At 27.5% G+C, this 22,288-nt stretch overlaps 1 protein-coding gene across 2 annotated transcripts; it reads right to left on the bottom strand.

The window, feature by feature from the left end:
- Positions 1-1,564: 1,564 nt before the first annotated feature.
- On the bottom strand, positions 1,565-21,784 carry LOC119669539 (spermine synthase). Of its 2 annotated transcripts, none has more exons than XM_038079461.1 (4): positions 21,358-21,784; positions 8,613-8,721; positions 4,763-4,885; positions 1,565-2,604 (listed from the first exon to the last, which is right to left on the bottom strand). In XM_038079461.1, the coding sequence occupies exons 1-4, from the start codon at positions 21,637-21,639 to the stop codon at positions 2,021-2,023; spliced, it is 1,098 nt and encodes a 365-aa protein (XP_037935389.1). In that variant the 5' UTR covers positions 21,640-21,784; the 3' UTR covers positions 1,565-2,020. The 2 variants fall into 2 exon arrangements, with proteins under 2 accessions (XP_037935389.1, XP_037935388.1); XM_038079460.1 differs by lacking the exon at positions 8,613-8,721 and adding an exon at positions 11,630-11,741.
- Between the last annotated feature and the right edge of the window lie 504 nt (positions 21,785-22,288).

The raw sequence follows: 22,288 nt of genomic DNA on the forward strand, positions 1-22,288 counted from the left end.
GTGCAATTCAGATTATTTCAGCAATTATAAAATTTTATACAGCGTTTGAATTGCATTGCTTGCATAACGCATTGCATAAGAAAATGTAAAAAGAATATGCTTTGGCAACAACAAAAAAACGCAAACTGGTTTCATTTTGATTGCTTGCTAATAGTCGATTTTACATTTTTGACTATTAAGCGTTTGGAATATATGCAACGTTCTCGCTTATGCAACTAACGCTTCTGTTTTGCTATAAGCGAATAGCGTATTCTTTTTACATTTTCTTATGCAATGCATTAGCAATTAGTCGTTTGACAAAAATTGATTGGTCAATATTTATGCATTAGTCAAATTTGGTTGCTTTTGCTAATTCTCAGCAAGCAATTCAAACCCTAATTTTATAGTCATTCTATGATGTAATTACCGGCTTTCACTTCAACAATTTAGCTGCAGTCTTTTACTCTATTGTGAATGAAATGCGTTTAAAACAGTGGTGGCGAATATAATGAATTAATTCATGTTTATAATTTAAACTGGTTGTTCCGCTAATTTAAGCTTCTAATACGGCGTTTAGAAGCTTAAAGCAAAAATCGAGATTAAAATACTAACTTCGTTGTTAATCTCAGATTTTCCATACAAAAATTAAACTCCTTTTCGTCGAGATTAGTTTTAAATCTCCTACAAAATAATGATTTTTTCTCAATGCAACACTGCAATGTTGTAGATTTTTTTACGATCTTAGAAGAAATGTCTTATTGTCGTAGAGTTTTTACGATCTTAAAGTGATATGACAAAATCTATTCAAAACAAACATTGAAAATTTCGGAGTGAAATTTCTATTAAATTTGTTTAATCATAGTTTTATACTTAATTATAACTAAAATTTGTTAAATTATTGTTATAAAACCATTTATTTTTTATACAAAATTTTAATTAAATGCTTTATTTACAGAAATTTATTAAACGCACGAACCAAAACACAATAAGAAGAACGTCAAAATTAATCTCCAATATTTAATGTAAACGGTGAAGATTAAAAATGCAGTTTAACTTAATCTCGTTCTCTTAATCTCACAATGTAAACGTAGTATTAGTCTATGTATTTAGAGTCATTGAATTAAAACAAATAATTATTTAATATATGCGTACGACTATGTTTATTAATTTTATTTTGAAACTAAACTAATAGTTTTAAAAACTTTAAGTACAATTTTTTTGTTCCACAAACGCAATTACATTCCTCTTCTATACTAGTTCTATAATAAAATTTATTCTTAACTATTATCGCTTTTTTCGACGTAAATGCTAATTGCATTGAAATAAATAAAGAAAACATTATTTAATAATAACTACAAATAAACATAATTACAGTAAAAATATTAAATAATTAAACTAATTACGTTTACGCTTCTGATTTTATAAAATATGGCTTCGTAAATTCTTGTACAATTTGTGTGTTTTCGTTCCTTGTAGTGTGTAATATTTTAACTTAAATAATTTATGTCTTAGTATTTATTTAACCAAATATTATATAAAAACAATTTAGATATATAAACTTTTTTTTAAACTAAAAGGCTCTTAAAATGTATTTTCCATGCGGTCAATCTTAAATTATAAAAAGTTTCTGGGTAGTCGTTTACCGCTAACTTAAAGTAATAATAACATTGGTTCTAAATATTTGGTTTGGATTTGGTCTAACAGCCGTTCGTGTATGTGGAAAAATATATAGTGGATTAGAAGACAAAGACGTTAGTGCGGAGTGCGATGAAAGAAATTTCCACTAAGACACCATAGCATGGTAGAGGAAGCGACTATGTGTGGGTAGGGGACTTCCAACATTTGTTGTCAATCCACAACTACTGTTTGCATTGCACTGTGTAGCGGAAGAAATAAATTTACTGTTCGCATCCGACAATTGAAAACATGTGCCAATTGTATTAATTTCATGTTTAGTCAATTGCAGGGAATCGCTTTTGATAGTGTAAATTAGTCGTCGCTGCTTAAGAGAGTCTACATTTATTTGACAAACTTTAGTTGGTCAAGCCAAAGAGACCTGATAGAAGAGCCATTCTTCCATAAATGATGGCACGAAAGCCTTTGAAGTTGTGAATTTTACTTTCGGCTTAAGCAAACGTAATTGATCTTCGAACAACTCTAAAGATTCCATGCAACTGGTGCCATTGCCATGCGTCAGATATTTACCATCTGGTTTTAGGATTTTGAATGAATGCTCCAAGATGGTGCGTATGAAATCCCAGCACTCACCAATTGGTGCTCCGGATATTGGTATGTCAGTTAGATCACCAAAAACATAATCAAATTTGCGTCCTTCCGCAATAAATTTCTTCATATATTCCACGCAATCACCCACAACTATTTCATAAGCATCGCTTTTACGTTTCTCCAGCACATCCCCACAAATGCTATTCAGGTATTTGTTACATGCTTGCATGACGAGTTCATCAATTTCTAGCATAACCACGAATTTCGGTTTCTCCTTCAACAGTTCATAGAGAAGAGCACCGTCACCGCCTCCCAAAATACAAATTTCTTTGTCTTTGTAGTCTTCAATACCGCGTCCCATTAGAGTTTCCGTGTAAATGAGATCAGATTCTGCAATATCTGCAATTAAAAAAACTTGTCAGTTATAGTTACTACAAAGTCTTATTATTATAAAATTATTTCAATGTCTTTTCAAAAATATCAATTAAGAAATGTGAAAATGTAATACTGATTGGATAAGTTTAATCAAAGTTTCAGGGCTTCAAAATATTATTGTTAGAGGCTTGTATAAACGCCGAAGCTTACAGACCACTAAGTGCCGCTTATCTCTCGCAGAAAAAATCAGTGCAATATAGAATTTCTGTAGAAGAACATTGTCCTTAGGACTTCCTTAAAAAGGCTACACCTTGGCAATAAAAATGTAAGAAGCAAAGAGAATAGGAGTTCTTTTTTAGATAATTTGATATTAAATGTGTACTATAGCAAGTAGTCTTCTTGTCACACCAAAATTTTTCTAAAGGAAGAGACCTCTATACTCTAAAGAGAGTGATGTGTAAGCTATGTTTAATTAGTTTTACACTTGGTAGCAAATAGCAAGAAATAAATAGCAAAAAAGACACAGCTAATTACCAGCAAAGAAACAAATGGCATATGCCTTTTTCAGATAAGTTAGAACATATTATAACATATAACATACTATATGTATTATAATAGCTGGTTTTTTTCTTTTTAAGACTTTAAGTAAGAGCACAAAATAAGTTGAAATATAATTTCGAAGATACTAAATTCATCTATATCACAAGATTTTAATCATGATGTTAAACATATATACTTAAGGTCGAAAGAGACGTACGACAGGTACTTTATTTCAGATGAATATACGTGATCTTAAGATATAAGCTTAGCAGGAAGATTACACTCTTTTTCAAATTTTCTTTATAAGAAATATAATTTTTTTAAAAAGATTAAGCAAATATTGTAGTAGAATCTGGATGGGTGGTTTCAGTAAAGTAAAGTTTCCTAACCTTGATAAATTTTTTAAACCGCATGCAATTTCCTAAATGAACAGAAAGCATTCTGCTAGTGAAACGAAGACCTAAATGTCTTCTCATGTCCCAATGTGTGGGACAATTGAACGTGAGTTCAATTGATTCTTACTCCTAAATAATCTCCTCCACTCTCACAATATCATCACCTACCCATTTGAACTCATGTATACAAACATTATAATTCCTTTCATGTTATCTGCTCTATAGATCTCAGCGAATTACCACAATAAATGCCTTCTGAAAAAGAGTTCTTAACATGTGATGTGGTAAAAGGTTCCCTTCACAAATCAATCTTTAACCAAATACAAAAAGAGTTCTTGATCTCTGATGTAGTAAGAGGTTCCCATTTCACTAAGCAATCTATAACCTGATACAAAGGAGGTCAATGTAGTAAAAAATATTACCCGGTTTCAATCTGTGCCATTGGTAATTACATATTGTTGAGATATTAGCACAGGCCAAATTGTTCAGTTATGTGACCAGATATGTTTAAAAAAAATTACTTCTGAACCAGTATAATTTCAGAATCCACAACAGTAAAAAAGCTTATTAAACAACAAATTAAAGATATTAAATTGATAATTATTTTAAAATTTTTTGATAAACCGCTTTTATTTGACATTCTTACATTTCGGATAATATTGAATCTAACCGATCTACTTTTCTAGAGTAAGAACCAACTTTAAAATTTATACAATTTATTAAAGTTATTTGCTGGTTATCAAAATGGACGAGTTACTTCGGGAAGTAGACCCGATCGGTATTGGAACCAACGTTATCCTAAACAAACCTTTCCTCACTCATACATCCTTCGGCTAACCATATTCTAACCCATGTAAATATATTTGAAATTCCCTCTATGTTATCTGCTTCATAAATCTCTACGGGTTACAACAACAGCCAAAACTATCTATTTGTGAGATTACTTTTGGGAGTAATGAACGGCACTTTGTCGTCGTGGTTGACGAGTAGACTCAGGAATTAGACCCGAAGGTTTTTGGAACTACAAAAACTTTCCGATTTCGACTTTTGTAATCTACATAGTGTAATGAGAGTAAATGGTATACGGGTATACGTAACTTCTGAATTTTTTACAATATATTAAAATATTTAAATACAAATTAAAGACTTTTAAAGGATGGTTGGTGATGTTAAAAACTTGTTATAATTATATTAAATTTCTTAAAATAAAAAATATTATTTACATTTACTTTGTTATTCACACTTACTTTGCAATTCATCTAAGACTAACATATTTCCAAGTGTCTTCGAGTGCAGTATTTGTATCTTCTGAAATGGTGAACGTGCCTCATAAACTAAAGAATCGATGTCGTACTCAATGATGCGCTCATCTATAAAAGCATTTATTATTAAAATTACGATAAAACTTTTTAAACACAAATTATCCTTAATAACAATACATTTAGATCTTTGGGATATTAAAAGTATATAATAGACATCGAGAATTTTACACAATAGAATATACTTAAGGCATACATACACAAATGTACATAATGTATATAACTTAAAGAATATTTTTTCTGATAAAAAAACTTAAATATTTTAAACAATATTTAAAGAAATTAAAATTTATTGTTTCCCAAGGCAAAGTGCGTGGGTTTCATAACGTAAATCTGTCAACATTCAGCAAAATTAAAAAAATGACACAGCCTCAAGGACATGACGTATGACCATGGAACAATCGAAATAGATGTGGGCTAGGGTTGCAGTTTGTAGGATGGGTTTGCTGCTTTGAGTGTTGAAAGTAGGTTAGTAGGATACAATTGTTCTTGTAGCACTTAAAGTCAGTACAAGGTGAGGTCATAAAGGAAAAATATATGAAATTAAACGTTTTGTTTTGTTAAAATGTTTTGCGTGAAACTTTTAGTACATTTTTTTTTCTTTTTAATATTTTTTAATTAAATCCCCAAATTTGTTAATATATAAATGAAATGATAGAGTACGCGTAAGGTAGTCTTGGAGGTTAATTCCTCACAATGAACTTAAATCACCAATATGGGGAATTTATTGGATTTATTACTTAAGTATTACTAATAGACGAGTTTTTAGGTTTTTGTTGAAATATATGTATGTTATATTTTTAATAGATTTTTATCAATAAGTAACCAATATATCGTAAATAAGTTTTAATTAAAAATCGAAGTTCAGCAACAGCGAGTGCTTTCAAAGGGAAAGCAATGATATGAGATGTTGTAATGTAATGTTATGTTTTGAGAAATATATAAAGCATATATTTTTAAAGATTTCTTTCAATATGTAGGACTATACATTATAAAATTAATTATTTATATTATTTCGATTTTAAAAATCGAAATTCAGCAACAGAGCTTTCAAAGGAAAAACAATGATGGGAGATATAGTGTAATGTAAAGAAAATTCAAAGTATACTTTTAGGCAAAATATGTATTATAATAAATATTTAAATATTGTTTAATTATTAAAAAATTTTATCAACAAAACATACAAAATTTCATACAAAATTCTCTTGAAATAACAAACAATTAACTATTTACTATTTAAAAAAATATTTAATTAATTTAATGTGATGAATTTTATTCATTTCAACAAAAGCAATAATAACATCATACTCTGATATCAGAAAACAAAGAGGCTCTTTAATTATTTATTGCAAAAAATAATGAGTTCGAATATTAAAGAGATTTTAATAAATTTAAGCGATTATGGATGTACTATTATTAAAATATTGTTATTTTATATCTTTTATCTACATTTAGATAATGTAGATAGCATTATCTACATATCTGTGGCTATACGTTAAAATGTTCAGCAATTTCGAAAAAAATCTTCTGAGAGGAAAATAGTTGCTTTCTATACTATAATAGCACAAAATTAATGTACTATTATAGTCCCTAGGTTAGAAAATCTCTTATTGAATGGTCAAAGCAAATGTATATTTATTTTCAATATAATAAATGCTTAAATATAGGTTTGAGCATTTCATATATCACAGTGTAATCATTAATATTTTTATATCCTGCTAATCTGGTATATCACATTTACTGGTATGTAGTGAATTAGACACTATATAAATTACAGTACATAGATATTTTTAAACACCTCGATGAGACGAATAAATCTACCAATGACTATACTTGCAATGGAAACTAGAATGTAAGATTTTGAAATAGATGAGTAACATTTAGCACATATAATTTTTATAAAGGGTCTTTAAACATTTGTAGAAATGACGAAAATTGGATGACAGTATACTATAGTTGCCTATCATAATTTTTGTCTATTATTAATATATTTATTATATAGATATTTGTAATTAAAACTTTTATGCTCTGTAACCAGAAATTTATTTGGAATAGTAAAGCGGGTAAAAATTTATGAAAAGACCTTTTGGGCAGACCATACAGCTACTCCAGATACTTCTGTTTTAGCATTTAAAGAGAATTTGACATGTGATTTAAGTGGATTTATGTAGATAGGTTTAAATTTTGATAAAGACGTCATACAAGCTAATGAATCAAATAGGTACATTTTTTACTAACATAGAACACATCACTCAATAAGTCGAGTGACTAACTAAGAAAAACAATTTTTTTCTACCAAAAATCGATTTTACTCATCTCCTTCATCTCCTTCTCCTTCAAAGGCAATACAATCATTTCAACGCATCTCTAACTTCTTGATACCGTGCTTGTAAAAGAATTTGCCTTTTACCTCAAAATAGGCTTCAGTTTTAGCAATTACTTCTTCAATTGAGATAAATTTCTTACTGACGAGCATTTTTTAGAGATCAGCGAATAGCCAGTAGTCGCTGGGGATGAGGAAACAATTCGAAGTTTAATTCAAGCAATTTTGCCATTGTTTTTATTGACTTGTGACATGTTGCATTGTGTTTGCGGTAGTTTTTTCACAATTTCTGCTTTCAAAAGATCAAGTAATGCCGTGTAGTAGTTCCTATTGATGGTTTTTCCCTTTTCGAGATAGTCAATGAAGATTATACTATGTGCATCCCAAAATACTGAAGCCATAACCTTCCCAGCTGACTGTTGTGCCTTTGGACGCTTCGGACGTTGTTCACCGGCTGCAGTTCATGCAGATGAGTTGTAATCACACTACCTTCTGATATCTTTACGGTCTCAGCTATCTCACGCAATTTCAATTTACGATCAGATATAATAAATTTTTGGAATTGTTTGATGTTTTCTGGAGTAACCACCTCAATTGGACGACCAGAACGTTCACCATTATCGGTGTCTGTACGATCACGTTTAAATTCAGCAAACCAATAACAAATGTCTCCTTTCGATGGAGCAGAGTCCGGATAACACTTTTGAAGCAATTGCTGAGCTTGTACAGTATTTTTTTTCATCAAGAAGCAATGATAAATTAACACGCGAAATTGTTTTGAATCCATTGTTTTGAAAATAACAAAAGTAGTTTCACTTAAATGGCTGTCACTTTTTTCTGACTAATCGAAATGTCATAAAATTTTACGCATAGTCTCTTGAAGGTTGGTACTTCATAAACATCATATGGGGTTGATAATGGCAGAGTCATCTGTGTGTCAGTTACACGACTTATTGAGCGATTTCTAATAGCATTAAGAATTAAGAATAACTATTTGAAAATAATTTAGTATGAATTATCATGTAAAATACGAAAGAGACAATAAAACTCTGTAAACTAGATTCTATACTAATTTGTACTGACGTAACATCTACCTTGAATAAAAGCAATATACCATTATCTTTGATTATAGAAATACTTTAATAGTAAATATATATTTCCCAACATATAATATTGTCTTCAATTTATATATAGTATTGCAATGTTTTAATGTATATTTATTTAAATTTAAATTTAGTGCAAAATAAATTTTCGAACTCGAAGAAATTAATATATTCGAACTCATTATTTTTGCTTTAACTAAAATTAAAACATATATAAAAATTAAGCATAATAAGTGCATTTTTATAATTTAATTTAAAAAAGCTTAATTCAAAATATGCATTGCAATAATAAATAATAATTATAAAAATAATAAATTGTAGAAAAATAAAAGTAATTAAAAGGCTTGTTTACCTGATGATGGAAAATACCTAGCGACATCGCCACGTTTCAATGCGGGTAATACTTGTCCAGATAATACTTTCAATTTCTTGGCTATGGTATTTTCAAGACGTTTGGATGACTATATTAAATTTTGATTTGATTTGATTCGAATTTGAGATAAAGTCGCAGTGATTGTGGTAGTGGAGTTGTGGTTTTTTTTGGTGGTGTTGATGATGATATTGAAATAGAGACAGAGAGATATGAATAAAAATTATATATATATTATTTAAATTAAAAATAATTTTTTACAATTAAAAACAAAAAATGTTACGTATAGTATTTTATGTAATGATTTTTTTTTTATTTTTGCTTAAATATATTTTTTCAAAAAAATGTTTACAAAACGATAATACGCTCAAATAACATAAATATTTACATAGAATATATGATTTTGTTCTTTTAATTACATATAGCAAAGCAGTAAAAATAATAATACATAAAATAATTTAGATAATTTAGAATAATTGGCAAACATTTCCTTGACATACTGTATTTTCATGTACTGATTTTGTAGTAATAGTACTATATCTTTCCGATGAAAAGAAAATAGCAAATTAAAATATTACAACTGATTTCAATATATCCTAGAATTTTGAATATATATCAATCAGTTCCGAAATATAAACCGAAATATATATTTGATTTTTTATACTTCTTTTTTGGATTAAAATTTAGATTTATAAAACGATCAAAGCAAAATCTTCAGTTCAATGTGAAAAGAATAATTTGTTATTTTCCGGTATATTATTATATTTGCTATTAGGATCCGAAAAGGTTCCCAAGTGAGGAGAGACAATACTCTTTAATATGCATACACAAACTTTTCCTCTTGCTATTATTAATATTGAGGCTAAGAATTGGATTTAACTATAGGATTAGGATTATAAAAGATTGATGAGAGAAGTGATCAGGCATAATACCCTTCATATACATATAGCACAATTTTCTTATATTCTGCCTTTGAGACTATAAATTTGATTCGGGTTCTAATTATAATTACTATTAGGATTTACCGAGGTTGAAAGTATATTTGCATACTTTCAAAGATCTAAATATATGGGTATGTAAAAGTTGATCCATTTTGTTGTACCGAATTTACAATACTGCTTTAATAACAAAATCTCTAAAAGATTCCAAAAGTCTCATGGGGAGTACAATATTTTGAAGGAAAAATTTTTACAATTCCACACAATGGATAACCCTATATTTACAATTTTTTGGATAAGAATTATTATTTTAATTTGATGCGTGAAGCAAGAATGGAAAATAAATTTATTCATACATGCATAGAAGCTTTTTTGCTCTTTTAGTGCTTGGGCATTTATGTGCTTATAAATGATTATTAGGATTTTATGGTGATGAAAAGTGACGTCAGAATAAATAATATACCTATATTAATGACATATATATGAAGAGTGTTTTACGCTTCTTTAATAATTTATTATTTCTGAGTTTTAGATTATGATTATGATTAGCGTTACAGATTAGGATAAGGATAAGAAGAATCGTTATTAGAAATAGTACTAAGATTGGAATTATGACTAATGTTAGCATAAGAATTTATAAGGATTAGCATAAGGATACAGAAAATAAGAAGACTCATGATTTGAAATAGTACTAGGATTGGAATTATGATTAATGTTAGCATAAGAATTTATAAGAATTAGCATAAGGATTCAGAAAATAAGAAGACTGATGATTAGAAATAGTACTAGGATTGGAATTATGACCAATGTTAGCATAAGAATTTATAAGGATAAAAATACAGATATTATGAAGAATCGTGATTGGAAATAGTACAAGGATTGGAATTATGATTAATGTAAGCATAAGAATTTATAAGGATTTGAATAAAAATACAGATAATATGAAGAATCGTGATTGGAAATAGTACAAGGATTGGAATTATGATTAATGTTAGCATAAGAATTTATAAGGATTAGCCTAAGGATACAGAAAATAAGAAGAATCGTGAGTAGAAATAGTACTAGAATTGGCATTATGAATAATGTTAGCATAATAATTTATAAGGACTAGAATAAGAATACAGATAATAAGATTAATCGTGATTAGAAATAGTACTAGGATTGGAATTATATTTGATGTTAGCTTGGATTTGGGAATTGAAACGAATAGAATGGATAATTTGTTATAAAAAACGAAAATTATATGGAGATTTTATAAACAAAAACACAGCAAGTTAAGGAAAAGTTGCATATATAATCAAATTTTTCTGAAAATTTGTATGATATAATTTTGTTGAATTCGGTTTGATTTGCCTTGTATTGCTTTATATCTTATATGATAATTAAATAAAAAGTATTGAGCCTTTAAAAATTTATTAATTTATTTAATATTTGAATGAATAGATTTAAAATATAAATATCAAGATAAACATATTAAGGATGCATACTAAGCAAAATTCCAAGATGAAATGAAATCGCACAATTGAATTTATATTCACACGATCTTTGCAGTATATAAAGCAAAGAAGTCAAGTATCCAATATTAAAAAATAATGAATTTTTTAGAACAATCTTACATGCAATCTTACATGAAAATTGGTTGCTTAAAAATCTTACAAAGGCATGAAATGGAGAGGCAACTATGGGGTTCATATTTGGAACTTGCATACAAATTAGTGTAAATAAGCTTATAAATGATATTGATAGATCGGTTTTTGGCGGCATTGTCGTACATTAGTGTAAAATGGAGTTTAATAGTTTCAAAGAAATCTATAATTAATATAAAAAACAATGTAAGAACTAGCCAAAATCATACAATCGAATTGAATTAAAAATGAAAACAAATTAAAATATTTTTAAAAACATTAAATTACAAAACGTTTTAGCAGCAAATTCCTCAAAATCGTAAAGGAAGTTTGATTTACAATCTAAAAAAATGTGAATACTGAGGATTTAACTTAATTTAATTAATTAATTTATAAATACAATAAAAACTCCATTTTATTTAATTCTTAGGCTGACCTGAGCTAGTCATGTATATGTCAATATATCCACCACGTTTAATCGGCGGTAAATACTTTGAACGGTCTGACTCTAATTTCTGACGCAAAATAAGTTCCATTGTGCGCATGGTCTGCAATTGTAATATTTATAGAGTACAATAACAATAACAATAACAATAACAATAACAATAACAATAACAATAAGAACAGTAACAGCAAGAATAATAAATATATTTTAAATTAATTTTAATTAATAGAAATCAACGAATAAATTATAAATAAATATAATTGAAGCAAATGAGAAAAAAATCAAAAAATCAAAAAATCGACTGTGACGACTGACAACTGACGACGATGCAACTGTGAAGGAATTTGTATTGAGAAATTTTTGACATGAATCTGCACTTTTTCGAAATATCTAGGAAGACCCATGTACGGCGGCGATTTGTGCTAACCTAGTATTTTCCGTATTTAGCACTGATTTATTTGGTTATTTCTGAGTCAGACAAACACTGACTGCACTTTTGCTTTAATTTTGTTCAAATGGTTTTGAGGAATTTTTAGTCAGCCAAATTGTGTTCATTCTTGCAACAATTCAAATGAGAAAAAAATAAAAAAAAATAAAAACTGCGAAAATAGGAAAAAATTTTTAATTTAAATTTAGAAATAAAATTTCAACAAAGTTGCAAAAGAAATAAAATAATAAAATTACATTTCATTTATACGAAAAAGGGAAAGTAAAACACACTTACAAAGAGAAAATATATTTAAAGATACTAATATAAAGTGCCGGGCAAGTTAATAATTTATTATTGCAACAGTTTAAAATAGACTCAGATACAAATTCAATAAATTAGTTTAAAGTCAAGCACTTAGCTAGTGTTTGAAGTCCCTCACCATAAATGAAACAATGAGCCATATACACATAAGTATAATAGAGAAGATATAGGACGAAAGACCTAGTAGTTCAGCTCCTTATTCGTAATAATAACTTTAAAATTAATTTTAGTGTTAATTCACAAATAAATAATAAGAAAAAAAGATATCAATTAAATAATAAAAATTATTTAATTTATATTATTTAATTATTTATAATTAAATAATAAAATTTAATCAATTACTCTATTACTCTATCTATTACTCTGTTTAAAAGATTCCTATTCTTGAGACGCTCTGATTCCACAACGAAAATAAAAAAGTCACATATTTTGAGCAATTTCTTCCACAACTTTATATGCCGATATTACTTAGTCCCTTAGATATCAAGAGTAAAGCCATCTGGCACGTCTACTTATACCAGTAAAAATTGCATATACCAGTTAAAACATGTGGTTTTTCTTAGTATAATTAATGTTTCTTGCTATAACAACCTTAAACATCCATATCTCAAGAACTAAGCTAAAACGGTATATAGCGTAATGAGAAATCTTGCTCAGAATAGGCGACTTTACTAAAATCTGTTTTCAAATCGTGGCACCCCTTATACTTTAACTAATTAAATCTTTAAAATATTTGCATATAGCTTATGCAAATGTATGTATAAATATAGTCCATCGATTTATTCAGTTTCAAAGGACAAAGATCTAGCTAAACTTGACGATCTATGGCTAGTGTTTGCAACAGTAGTAACATCAATGTGAATGTCGGTGGTTATGAAGCGGCTGCAATTGAAAACTGAGAACTTTGATCAGCAAAAATAAAAGGAGGTGTATTAAAAATATATACCAAAAAAAAAAAAGACTCATTTGGAATAAAACAAGTGGTTGGTATCGGGTTAATAGTGCAGACAGTTTCAAAGTACCTCAAGTACAGATTCAATATAAATAATATAATTAATATCTGAGAATTCGTCCAGGACATACAAGTCGAACGCATATACACCTGATGTAAAGACAGGAGCCGACAAGATGTGGTTGCAATAATACACATTCAACTGTTTTTCATGTTCTGTCAAAAGGTCTGTAGTATGCAAATCAGAGATATGGAGTATTTGATGTTACTATCCCCTTAAATAAGTTAATATATGGCATTAGGGATTCGATTAAACCCATTTTTACCAGGATATTATATTTATATATATTTTTTGTTAGTTTTTAGCTTAGGGCTATCGTAGTTTATTGCATTCAGTATGATAGTATAATTAATATAATTTAGTTCATTGCATTTAAAGTATATATGTATAAATAAATTGAGACTATCTGCGGCATGTTCTAAAAAACCAGAGAGAGAATAGATCAACAAGATTTTACACTATCACATAAAGTAGGCGCTACTCCATAATGTCTGATAGATAACTTTAAATTATTTTGAACATGGACATGGAGTGATCTACATGCTCTCTTGAAACAAACTTTTTCGAGTTGTCAATGTTAGACATTTTAATAACTCAGATCGATTTTAAAAAGTGACAGTGTTTATATTCGCAAAAAAGTTCTTCTTAGTGAATGGATAAATATACCACAGGCTTCAATTTGTATATGAGGTGACTTAAATCTGTTTGTCTATATCTCTATCTATTAACATGTTAATTAATCTCTTAATTAATCGATTGAAATTTTATGGTACATGAATTATAGATAGATCCAAATAAAATGTATTTGGATATAGATAAAAAAATCGTATAAGTAAATAGTAACTATCTGTTAATAGTCCAACTTTTGTGTGAAGAGTATCAGAGCTTCAACAAAGCCAAGTTTCATTTATTTAATGTCTTTTGCAATATTTGATTTTTAATGGGAGCGCTTTTAATCATTATAAACAAAGTTCTCTTAATATATATCTTCGTTTAATAACTTGGGCTCAAATTCAATTTTCTATATGTACACAGACTTGAATTAAAAATATTAATAAAAATATCTCAGACAAATTGTAAAAACTTGACTTAATTTGAAAAAATATTCCTAAGCATTTTCTTGAAAATTAAATTTTTGCTTTACGAGCTCAGAAAGCTTATGACATCTTATATTTATTATTGTAAGTTATTGTTTTTAGATAAATTTTTAAATAAACAAAAGTTTGTTGATAAAATAAAAAAATTAATTATAAGCTTTCAACAAAAACATGCAGTTTATCGTTTCTTTGAAAAAAATATTGAAATATTTTGTACTTTCTAGAAATGAATCGAGACAGCAAATTATTATATTTGGCACCAGTCCATATCATATATAAGTATTTCTATACATAAGTACATATATCTATATGTATATATATCATATTTAAGAAAATGAAAGGAATCAGAAAAATTATAAATAATGTTATTTAAAGTTCTGTAATATTATTTTTTTTTATTCTTTATTTGCCGGTAGTGAAAGTACAAATCAAAAGTTTGACAAGGTGGTAGTTGGTCACAAAGGAATTAACCTTTGCAGTCCTATTAAACACATAACACACACCTCCTTAGCTTTATCTTTTTGGGACAAAATTATTTCTTTACAACTTTATGATACTCGTATATGATCCACTTTTCTTCATCTGTTACGATATATCATATATGTAACGATTTCACAATGTGTACAAATACAGAGCTTCTTTGATAAACAGATTTTGCGAATACTATAGACGCGAATACTATAGATTTTAAATACTATTCATGGCTCGTCTTCAGTTTTTTAATAAATCAGTAACTACTCACTTATTAGTATTTTTTCAATCTTATAGAAATCGTTATTTCGATGATATGTTAATCAGAGAAAAGAGAATGTTCATGGCAATTGCATTTATTAAATGCTTCAATGGAAGCATTTATATTTATTTTTTAAAAATATATATATTTTTAATATTAGATAAAATTTTTCTGAGAGTTAAAAACGATTAAATGTCCTTACAAAAAATCATAAACTTTTTTATTTTTATTAATTTATGTTATGTTGTTATGTATGCGCTATGGGTATAGCTAGGAAGCGGGTCAGGCGAGTACATTCGAATAACATATCTTTAAAAAACAAAGGTTGTTCAAATCTAGTATTAATTGGAGTGCAACGACAACCAGTTTATAGAAATGATCGAAACTACTTTATGATTGTGTGTTGTCATATGGGAAATGCTGCCTTATCCACCATTCGGAAATAACAAACTTACCGGAATAATATTTTAAGACGTGTGATAGAAGTACATTGGTATGTCAGAAGTAAATAAATAAAGACATAACAATTGAAGGGATTAAAAAGTGCGTCAAAGACAGATCCCTTAAATTATTTAACACTGTGGGTTCTCATAATCGCTCCGTATTACACACTTTATTTCATCCATTATTAAAAAACATTAAACTTATCAGAATATTATTTTAAAATGTTAAATAAAACTTTGGTGTGTCAGAAGTGAATAAACTAAACCTCAAGAATTGAATAGGTTTAAAATCTGTAAAAGACAAAGCCTTTAAGTGGTTTAATTCTGTGGGTTCCAATAATAACGTCCCATTATAGTGTAATCTATGTTCCGCCAGAAAGCTATGTTAGACTTCAAAATATACTTTTATAATTTTACCTGTATGACTCGATAACATCTAATTAGTCATTGTAGTGATTAACTCACAGTCATTCTTGTCTAAAAGTGCTCCAGACACTGACTTGCTTTTTATCAAATACCATAAACCAAATAAAACATTCAACAAAAATCAATCAATTTGTCATTTGTTATTCAAAAAAGATTTAAAAGATGTAACTAACTACTTTATCTTAATTTTAAGCGGTCATGAAGACGCCGAATACTTTTTGCCCAACCTAATAATTGATAATTAATAATTTAATAATTTGAGGCCCTATGCTCCACTGGGAGATAAGGATAAAAGAGAGAATAATTGATATATTGCAGTGCATTGCATCGTCTGTTTTTAATGATAATAAGAAAAATGAGTAATAAATAGATGTGTAATTTTATTTTATAATATTTGCTTAACAAACTTCTGTATATAAACTGTTAATTATTTTTATATAAGTATGAACACTTTTAATTTATTAAAGCCGTGTGCGAGTGTAAATTGATGATAAATTAAGGGAAATAGTAAGTTACGTCGGTATGGCAGCGAATGTTGGTATTTACCAGAATTTCGAATAGAGTAAATTAGATAAAAATTAAGTGTTACCATTGTAAACATTTTATACGATCTTTAAAAAATAAATAAATAAATTTAAAAACTTTTAACCAAAAATAATAAATAACAGCAATAAATAAATAAATAATATTTACATAAATGATAAAAATTTTAAGGAAATTTTAGTTTACTTTACCGCAATTTACTCGTACTCGCACACGACCTAATTATACTTTTCCTTTATAACTTTAACTTCAATATATTTGCACATTTGCTAAGTTTTTTGACCGATAAATTGTCAAATTTTTAATTTTGTTCTATCTATTTTTGAAAGTCTATTTGACACATAAAATTTAATAGAAAAAAAAAACAAAGTGCAAATTTAACAAAAAAAAAAAAAAAACGCCGCTAAAAGTTTTCTTATCTTCGTTCATACAAAAAACAATAATAACAACAACACCAACAACAGCAACAACATAAATATTTAAGAGCAAACACCGGCAAACTTACACACACACATACACACATACGCTTTGACGTTGTTTTTGTTGTCTTTTCTATCTACAAATTCTACACGTGATTTCTTTTTGTTTTGATTCTTTTTTGGACACGACGTAAAGATAAAAAAAAGGAAAAAAATTATTAAGTTTTGGCACATATTTTATAAAAATCCAGGGGTTAAGCAGACAAATGTGCGAGAAGTAATATGGGAGTCGGTAACGTTGGCTGAAGTCATACGCTAATCTTAATCTTATCGTTCATAGATAACTTTCACATAACAATTTTTTTTATTTTTTATTGTTAAACTTAAAAATAAAAGAAATTTTTAAATAACAAGAAACTATATATTGATTGGGTTTTGTAAAAGCAAATTAGAAAAAGTTTGTTGTCCTTCAACAAACTTGCTAATATGAATGGGTAACGGCTCGAACACTTAAGACATTATTTACTTAATAATATTAAGAGCTCAGAGTACTGACTACAGAATCTAAAATTATAAAATATTATAATTAAATTATGTATGTAATATTGAAACAAGTCATCATTTTTGAATACATTATTATAACATGTAATAACGCTTCATCGCTATATATGTGACATTAGTATGTTTAATAAAAAACCGAACATTATGAATTTAAATCATTGTATCTATTGTTGGACATTCATCATTGTTAACAAACTACAATTCAGTGTTAATAACCATCCTAATGTCATCTATAAAGCGATTAAGTATTATTATATATAATAATAATGCATTTACTCAAGTCTTAGTAGAATTAAATGAAATCCAAAGCTCGAGCAAAGTTTATTGTATTTCAATATACAAACGTTCATCAATAATTTTTGTCTTCGACATTATACAGTATTAATCTCTCCTCCTATCATATTATTCATATTAATCATAATAAATATTCTTAAAATAATATTAAATATTATTAAAATAATTAAAATAAATAAAAAATTAAAATAATATTGTGTTGTTAAAATGGTTTTGAACATTGTTAAAATAGTATTGAATATTATTAAAATAATATCAAATATTTCTGTTTTTTGAAAAGACTTATGTGAATAAAATTAACAAAATTGTATATTAGTTTTTGTTTTTATTTTTATACAGTCCTCTACATAAATTCTCTATTTTATTAAAAAAACAGAACTCACACAACTACTATAAATATAAAATATTGTTAAAATAATATTAAATATTGTAGAAATAATATCACCAGTTAAATATTATTTAATGAAACTCTAAGTTATAGTAGTAGCAATAAGTAATAAATATTTCAATACAATTCTGTTGTAAGTTTGTAAATATTAAAAGGATAGACAATAGATTGCCAAAACAGGAATTTATTTTGAACGTCTTGGCAAATCATAGCACAATGTATTAAAGTTTGACTTTATTATTAATAAGCCAAGTTTTACTAAAAATAAGATCTTTTTTATATGTTAGTTCAGAAACTTTAACACTCAACCCAACTTATAAAAATATTGGTACACATATATAAAAAAATTCAAATGGAGATGTATCTATAACAAGCAATTTGATTCACTGTGTAAAATTTCGTATGGTGTTTAAAATCACATTATATATAATATATATTTTCATTCAGTTTAAACTTAAGCGTTCATACACTTATTACTTAATTATGTGATTCATAATATGTGATTCATATATGATTCATTTTATAATTTTTCAAAAATTCTAATTGAATAGCAAGTGAAAAGTAAAGTTAATAAAAAAAAATCAGCAGTTAAAAAATTTTCTCTTATCTTAAAAAAGTAGCTGAAGTTATGCTTTAGCTTTTGATTTATCTATAAAGCATCATTTAGTTTGTTACATAATTTGTGCTTCAATGACTTTGAAAATTATAGCGTTTCAAAATTAATTAATTTTTGAAATTGTCCCTCAAAAATTAGTTTGAATGAACCAAATGAAATTCAGAAATTATTATTATTTATTATTTTAAAATTAATTTTTTAGAAAAAAAATTAGATAAAAATGAGTAGATCGATAAACGATTGAATGGACTTCTCAGACAATTTTATTCGTTACTTCACCAAGAAATATTTTATTTAAATCGATAAACACACTAATAATAATATATATAAATATGTATATACATTATTGTTTATTATTGGTTAAAACTCATTTTTTGATTGTTATATCTGGATACAATCTAGATTTACTTTTGATCTGTCAAATTTTGTTGTCCAATAAATATGAATATATAATATTGTTTATTATTTATTACTCATTTTTCGATTATTATATCTGGATTCAATCTAGATTTATTCTCGTTTTGTCAAATTTTGTTGCCCAATCGAGTATTCTTAGAGAGAGAAAAAACAATATGTCAGTTCAAATTCCAGCATGAGAGCCGGTGTAATTGTGCCTCGGCACTAAGGCAAAGCAGTTTAGTAATAAATTTCAGAATTTGCGCAAATTACTACAATTTTAATACGTTTTAGAGAAAAAATGGCAGTAAGCATAACAGCCTATTTTATAAACCACTAATAATCTAATTACCATACTTTCCGATTTTAAGGAAACGCGTATGATTTTGTAACTACTGTTAACAATTATTATAAGGTAATATAATAATAAATTAATATTATTAGAGCCTCTATAAATTTCTTCTTGCTAGTTATTTATGGTGGCAAATTGATACTGAGCATATATACATTGCCTTTTAAATTTAGGCACAACCAAAAAGTACCAAAACATTGTAAAAATACGAAGTAGGTAATACTGATGTGACACTCCACATAATATGCATTTTCGGCATACCTCGAAAGAACCAATTTTGCCGTGCCCGAGACACTCTACATAACATGGCCCATAGTGTAATTTTTGTAAGTGGTATATATATTTTTCACAAATACATATATCGAATTAAATCATAATTTATCTGTCAGATCATATAAAACAGCTGTTAGTTTTAGGGTAATTTTGCTACGCTGGGAAAATATCTAGGGTGTTATCAATTAATCTCGAGTGTTATATATTTTGCCTCAGATTTAACAATCTCAAATGAAAATAATTTTTCTCCAGATTTATTAATCGAAAACGTCATTAGTCAAGAACGCATAAGACTTTCTGGAAAATGTACCTCACAGCCTGACAACGATATGCGCTAAGCAATGAAATACTGTGTATTCTTTTCCGGCCTACCGCTTGCTTTCGCTGGTGATGTTAGGTAATGGAATATTTTTCTTCTATTCAAAAATTATAAAAAATTATGAAATCGATTTCGCAATTGAATGCATATTATCGCGAAATCTTATAACATCTGTTCTCCTCTAAAATCGTAAATTGATACCCCATTCCGAGTGCATATTGAATTATTCATGTTCTTTGTATAGATTTTAATGGCTGTGTAGTATTTTTTTTAATTGTAAAACATATATAAATAAGTGTTTAATGTTCCCATTAAAAAAATAATAAAATAAAATATGCCAGTGCAGTGCTTCGTTAGTCACTTGCAGTTATAAAATATGAGTTTTTGTTGTTGTCAAAACATGTGTAACGAAATTTTATAGTAAAAAAAAACTTTTCAAAAAAAAAAACAAATAAAATAAAATTTTTTGCAAAATCACAAATCGAGCATAAAAATGTTTTTATAAAAATTTAACACTTTCAGAACACAGAACATATGCAAAACACCCTTATCTACCAGAAGCCGACCGAGTGACTCTGCATCCACTTAGCCTAGCCCCCATTAAATAATAAATCAAACGCACACACACACACACTCACACACAATCACACAACCAGCGAAACTTTCGTACATAAAATAATGTATATCATATGGCGGCAGCACTGTTGGAGCACCAGACACCTTGACACTTGAAGAAGGAAAAATCAATTTTTTACCATTGGCAATGAAATAAGAAATGATAAATAAAAAAATATTCACATATATATGTATATATAAAAATATATAAAAAAAATAGGAAGCCAAACTTTTGCAATTATTTTAATTATTTTAAAAAGGATTTCTCGCTATCATGCATATTTATTTTTTTGAGTTGAAATGTGATTTAATGTTTTTTCAATGACGTACAACGTAAATATTAAAATTATCTTTATAATATAATGATATAAAAATATAATTAAAAAAAAATATATTGAGTTCAACTTAAAGTCAGCAACATAAACGTTATTCTCTTAATTCAAAGCATTCGATATCTGTTTTTTTATTTCGAATACTTACATCGAAGGACATTATTGGTTCCTTGCCTTCCTCCAAGTAATATTCAACATTGATAGTAACTAAGCCCTGATTAAATATACGGCACGTGATAATAGTTTCCTTATTTTCGGCCAATACACAGTAGTAACCATCATCCATTGTCATTTGGTAAGCGAGCTCCAGTTGGGGGAAAATGTGCTCCAATTCACTGCGTAACAATTTTGCTATTTCCTGTCGTGATTTTGGATCGGACGTTTTTTCCGTGTCCACAGTAAAATCAAATAAAATTGTTTGAGCTGCCATTATGTATATGTATATATAGATTTATTATAACACTTTACGTTTCAAATTAACACAATACTAAGAAATTTGCACTTAAAAATAATTTGCAACTTTACAGTTTAAAACTTTTCCGGTTGCCGACACAAACTATAATCTCTGAGAGGCGCAAAATACTACTGAACTTTTTAGCTGCTTAAAAAGTTTGTTTGCTCTGAAATGGTGCAGTGTTGGAAAGTGCGCAGATAATTGTACTGAGCTTTGCTAAAAAAAAATTGTTTTAAATCGTTTTTTAAACATGTTTGTGTGTATTATTTTGTAGAAGTCCATTTATGTGGGTTTTATGACAAAAGAAAAAATTTAAAAATATCGGTATTGTGTTAAATGTTTTAAAAAATTTTTAGTTATGAGAGCATCCTAAAATCACTTAAAATAAAAATATGTAATAAGGCTGTTAAAGGTTGATTTGTGCAGTAGCAGCATCTTTGCTAACACTTAGGAAGTATTTGCTGCATTATAGAAATAAGTTGTAATTTAACGTCAAATTTTTCAGACGGACGTGACTATTATATTTAATAGAAACTTAGTATATTTCATAAAGAGGTTTTTTCGAACAGTACTGAACTACAACAACAAAAATTCATTTCTATATTATTTTAATTAATTGAATTTT

The sequence above is a fragment of the Teleopsis dalmanni genome, chromosome 1 (genome assembly GCF_002237135.1).
Source record: "Teleopsis dalmanni isolate 2A chromosome 1, ASM223713v2, whole genome shotgun sequence".
NCBI lineage: Eukaryota > Metazoa > Arthropoda > Insecta > Diptera > Diopsidae > Teleopsis > Teleopsis dalmanni.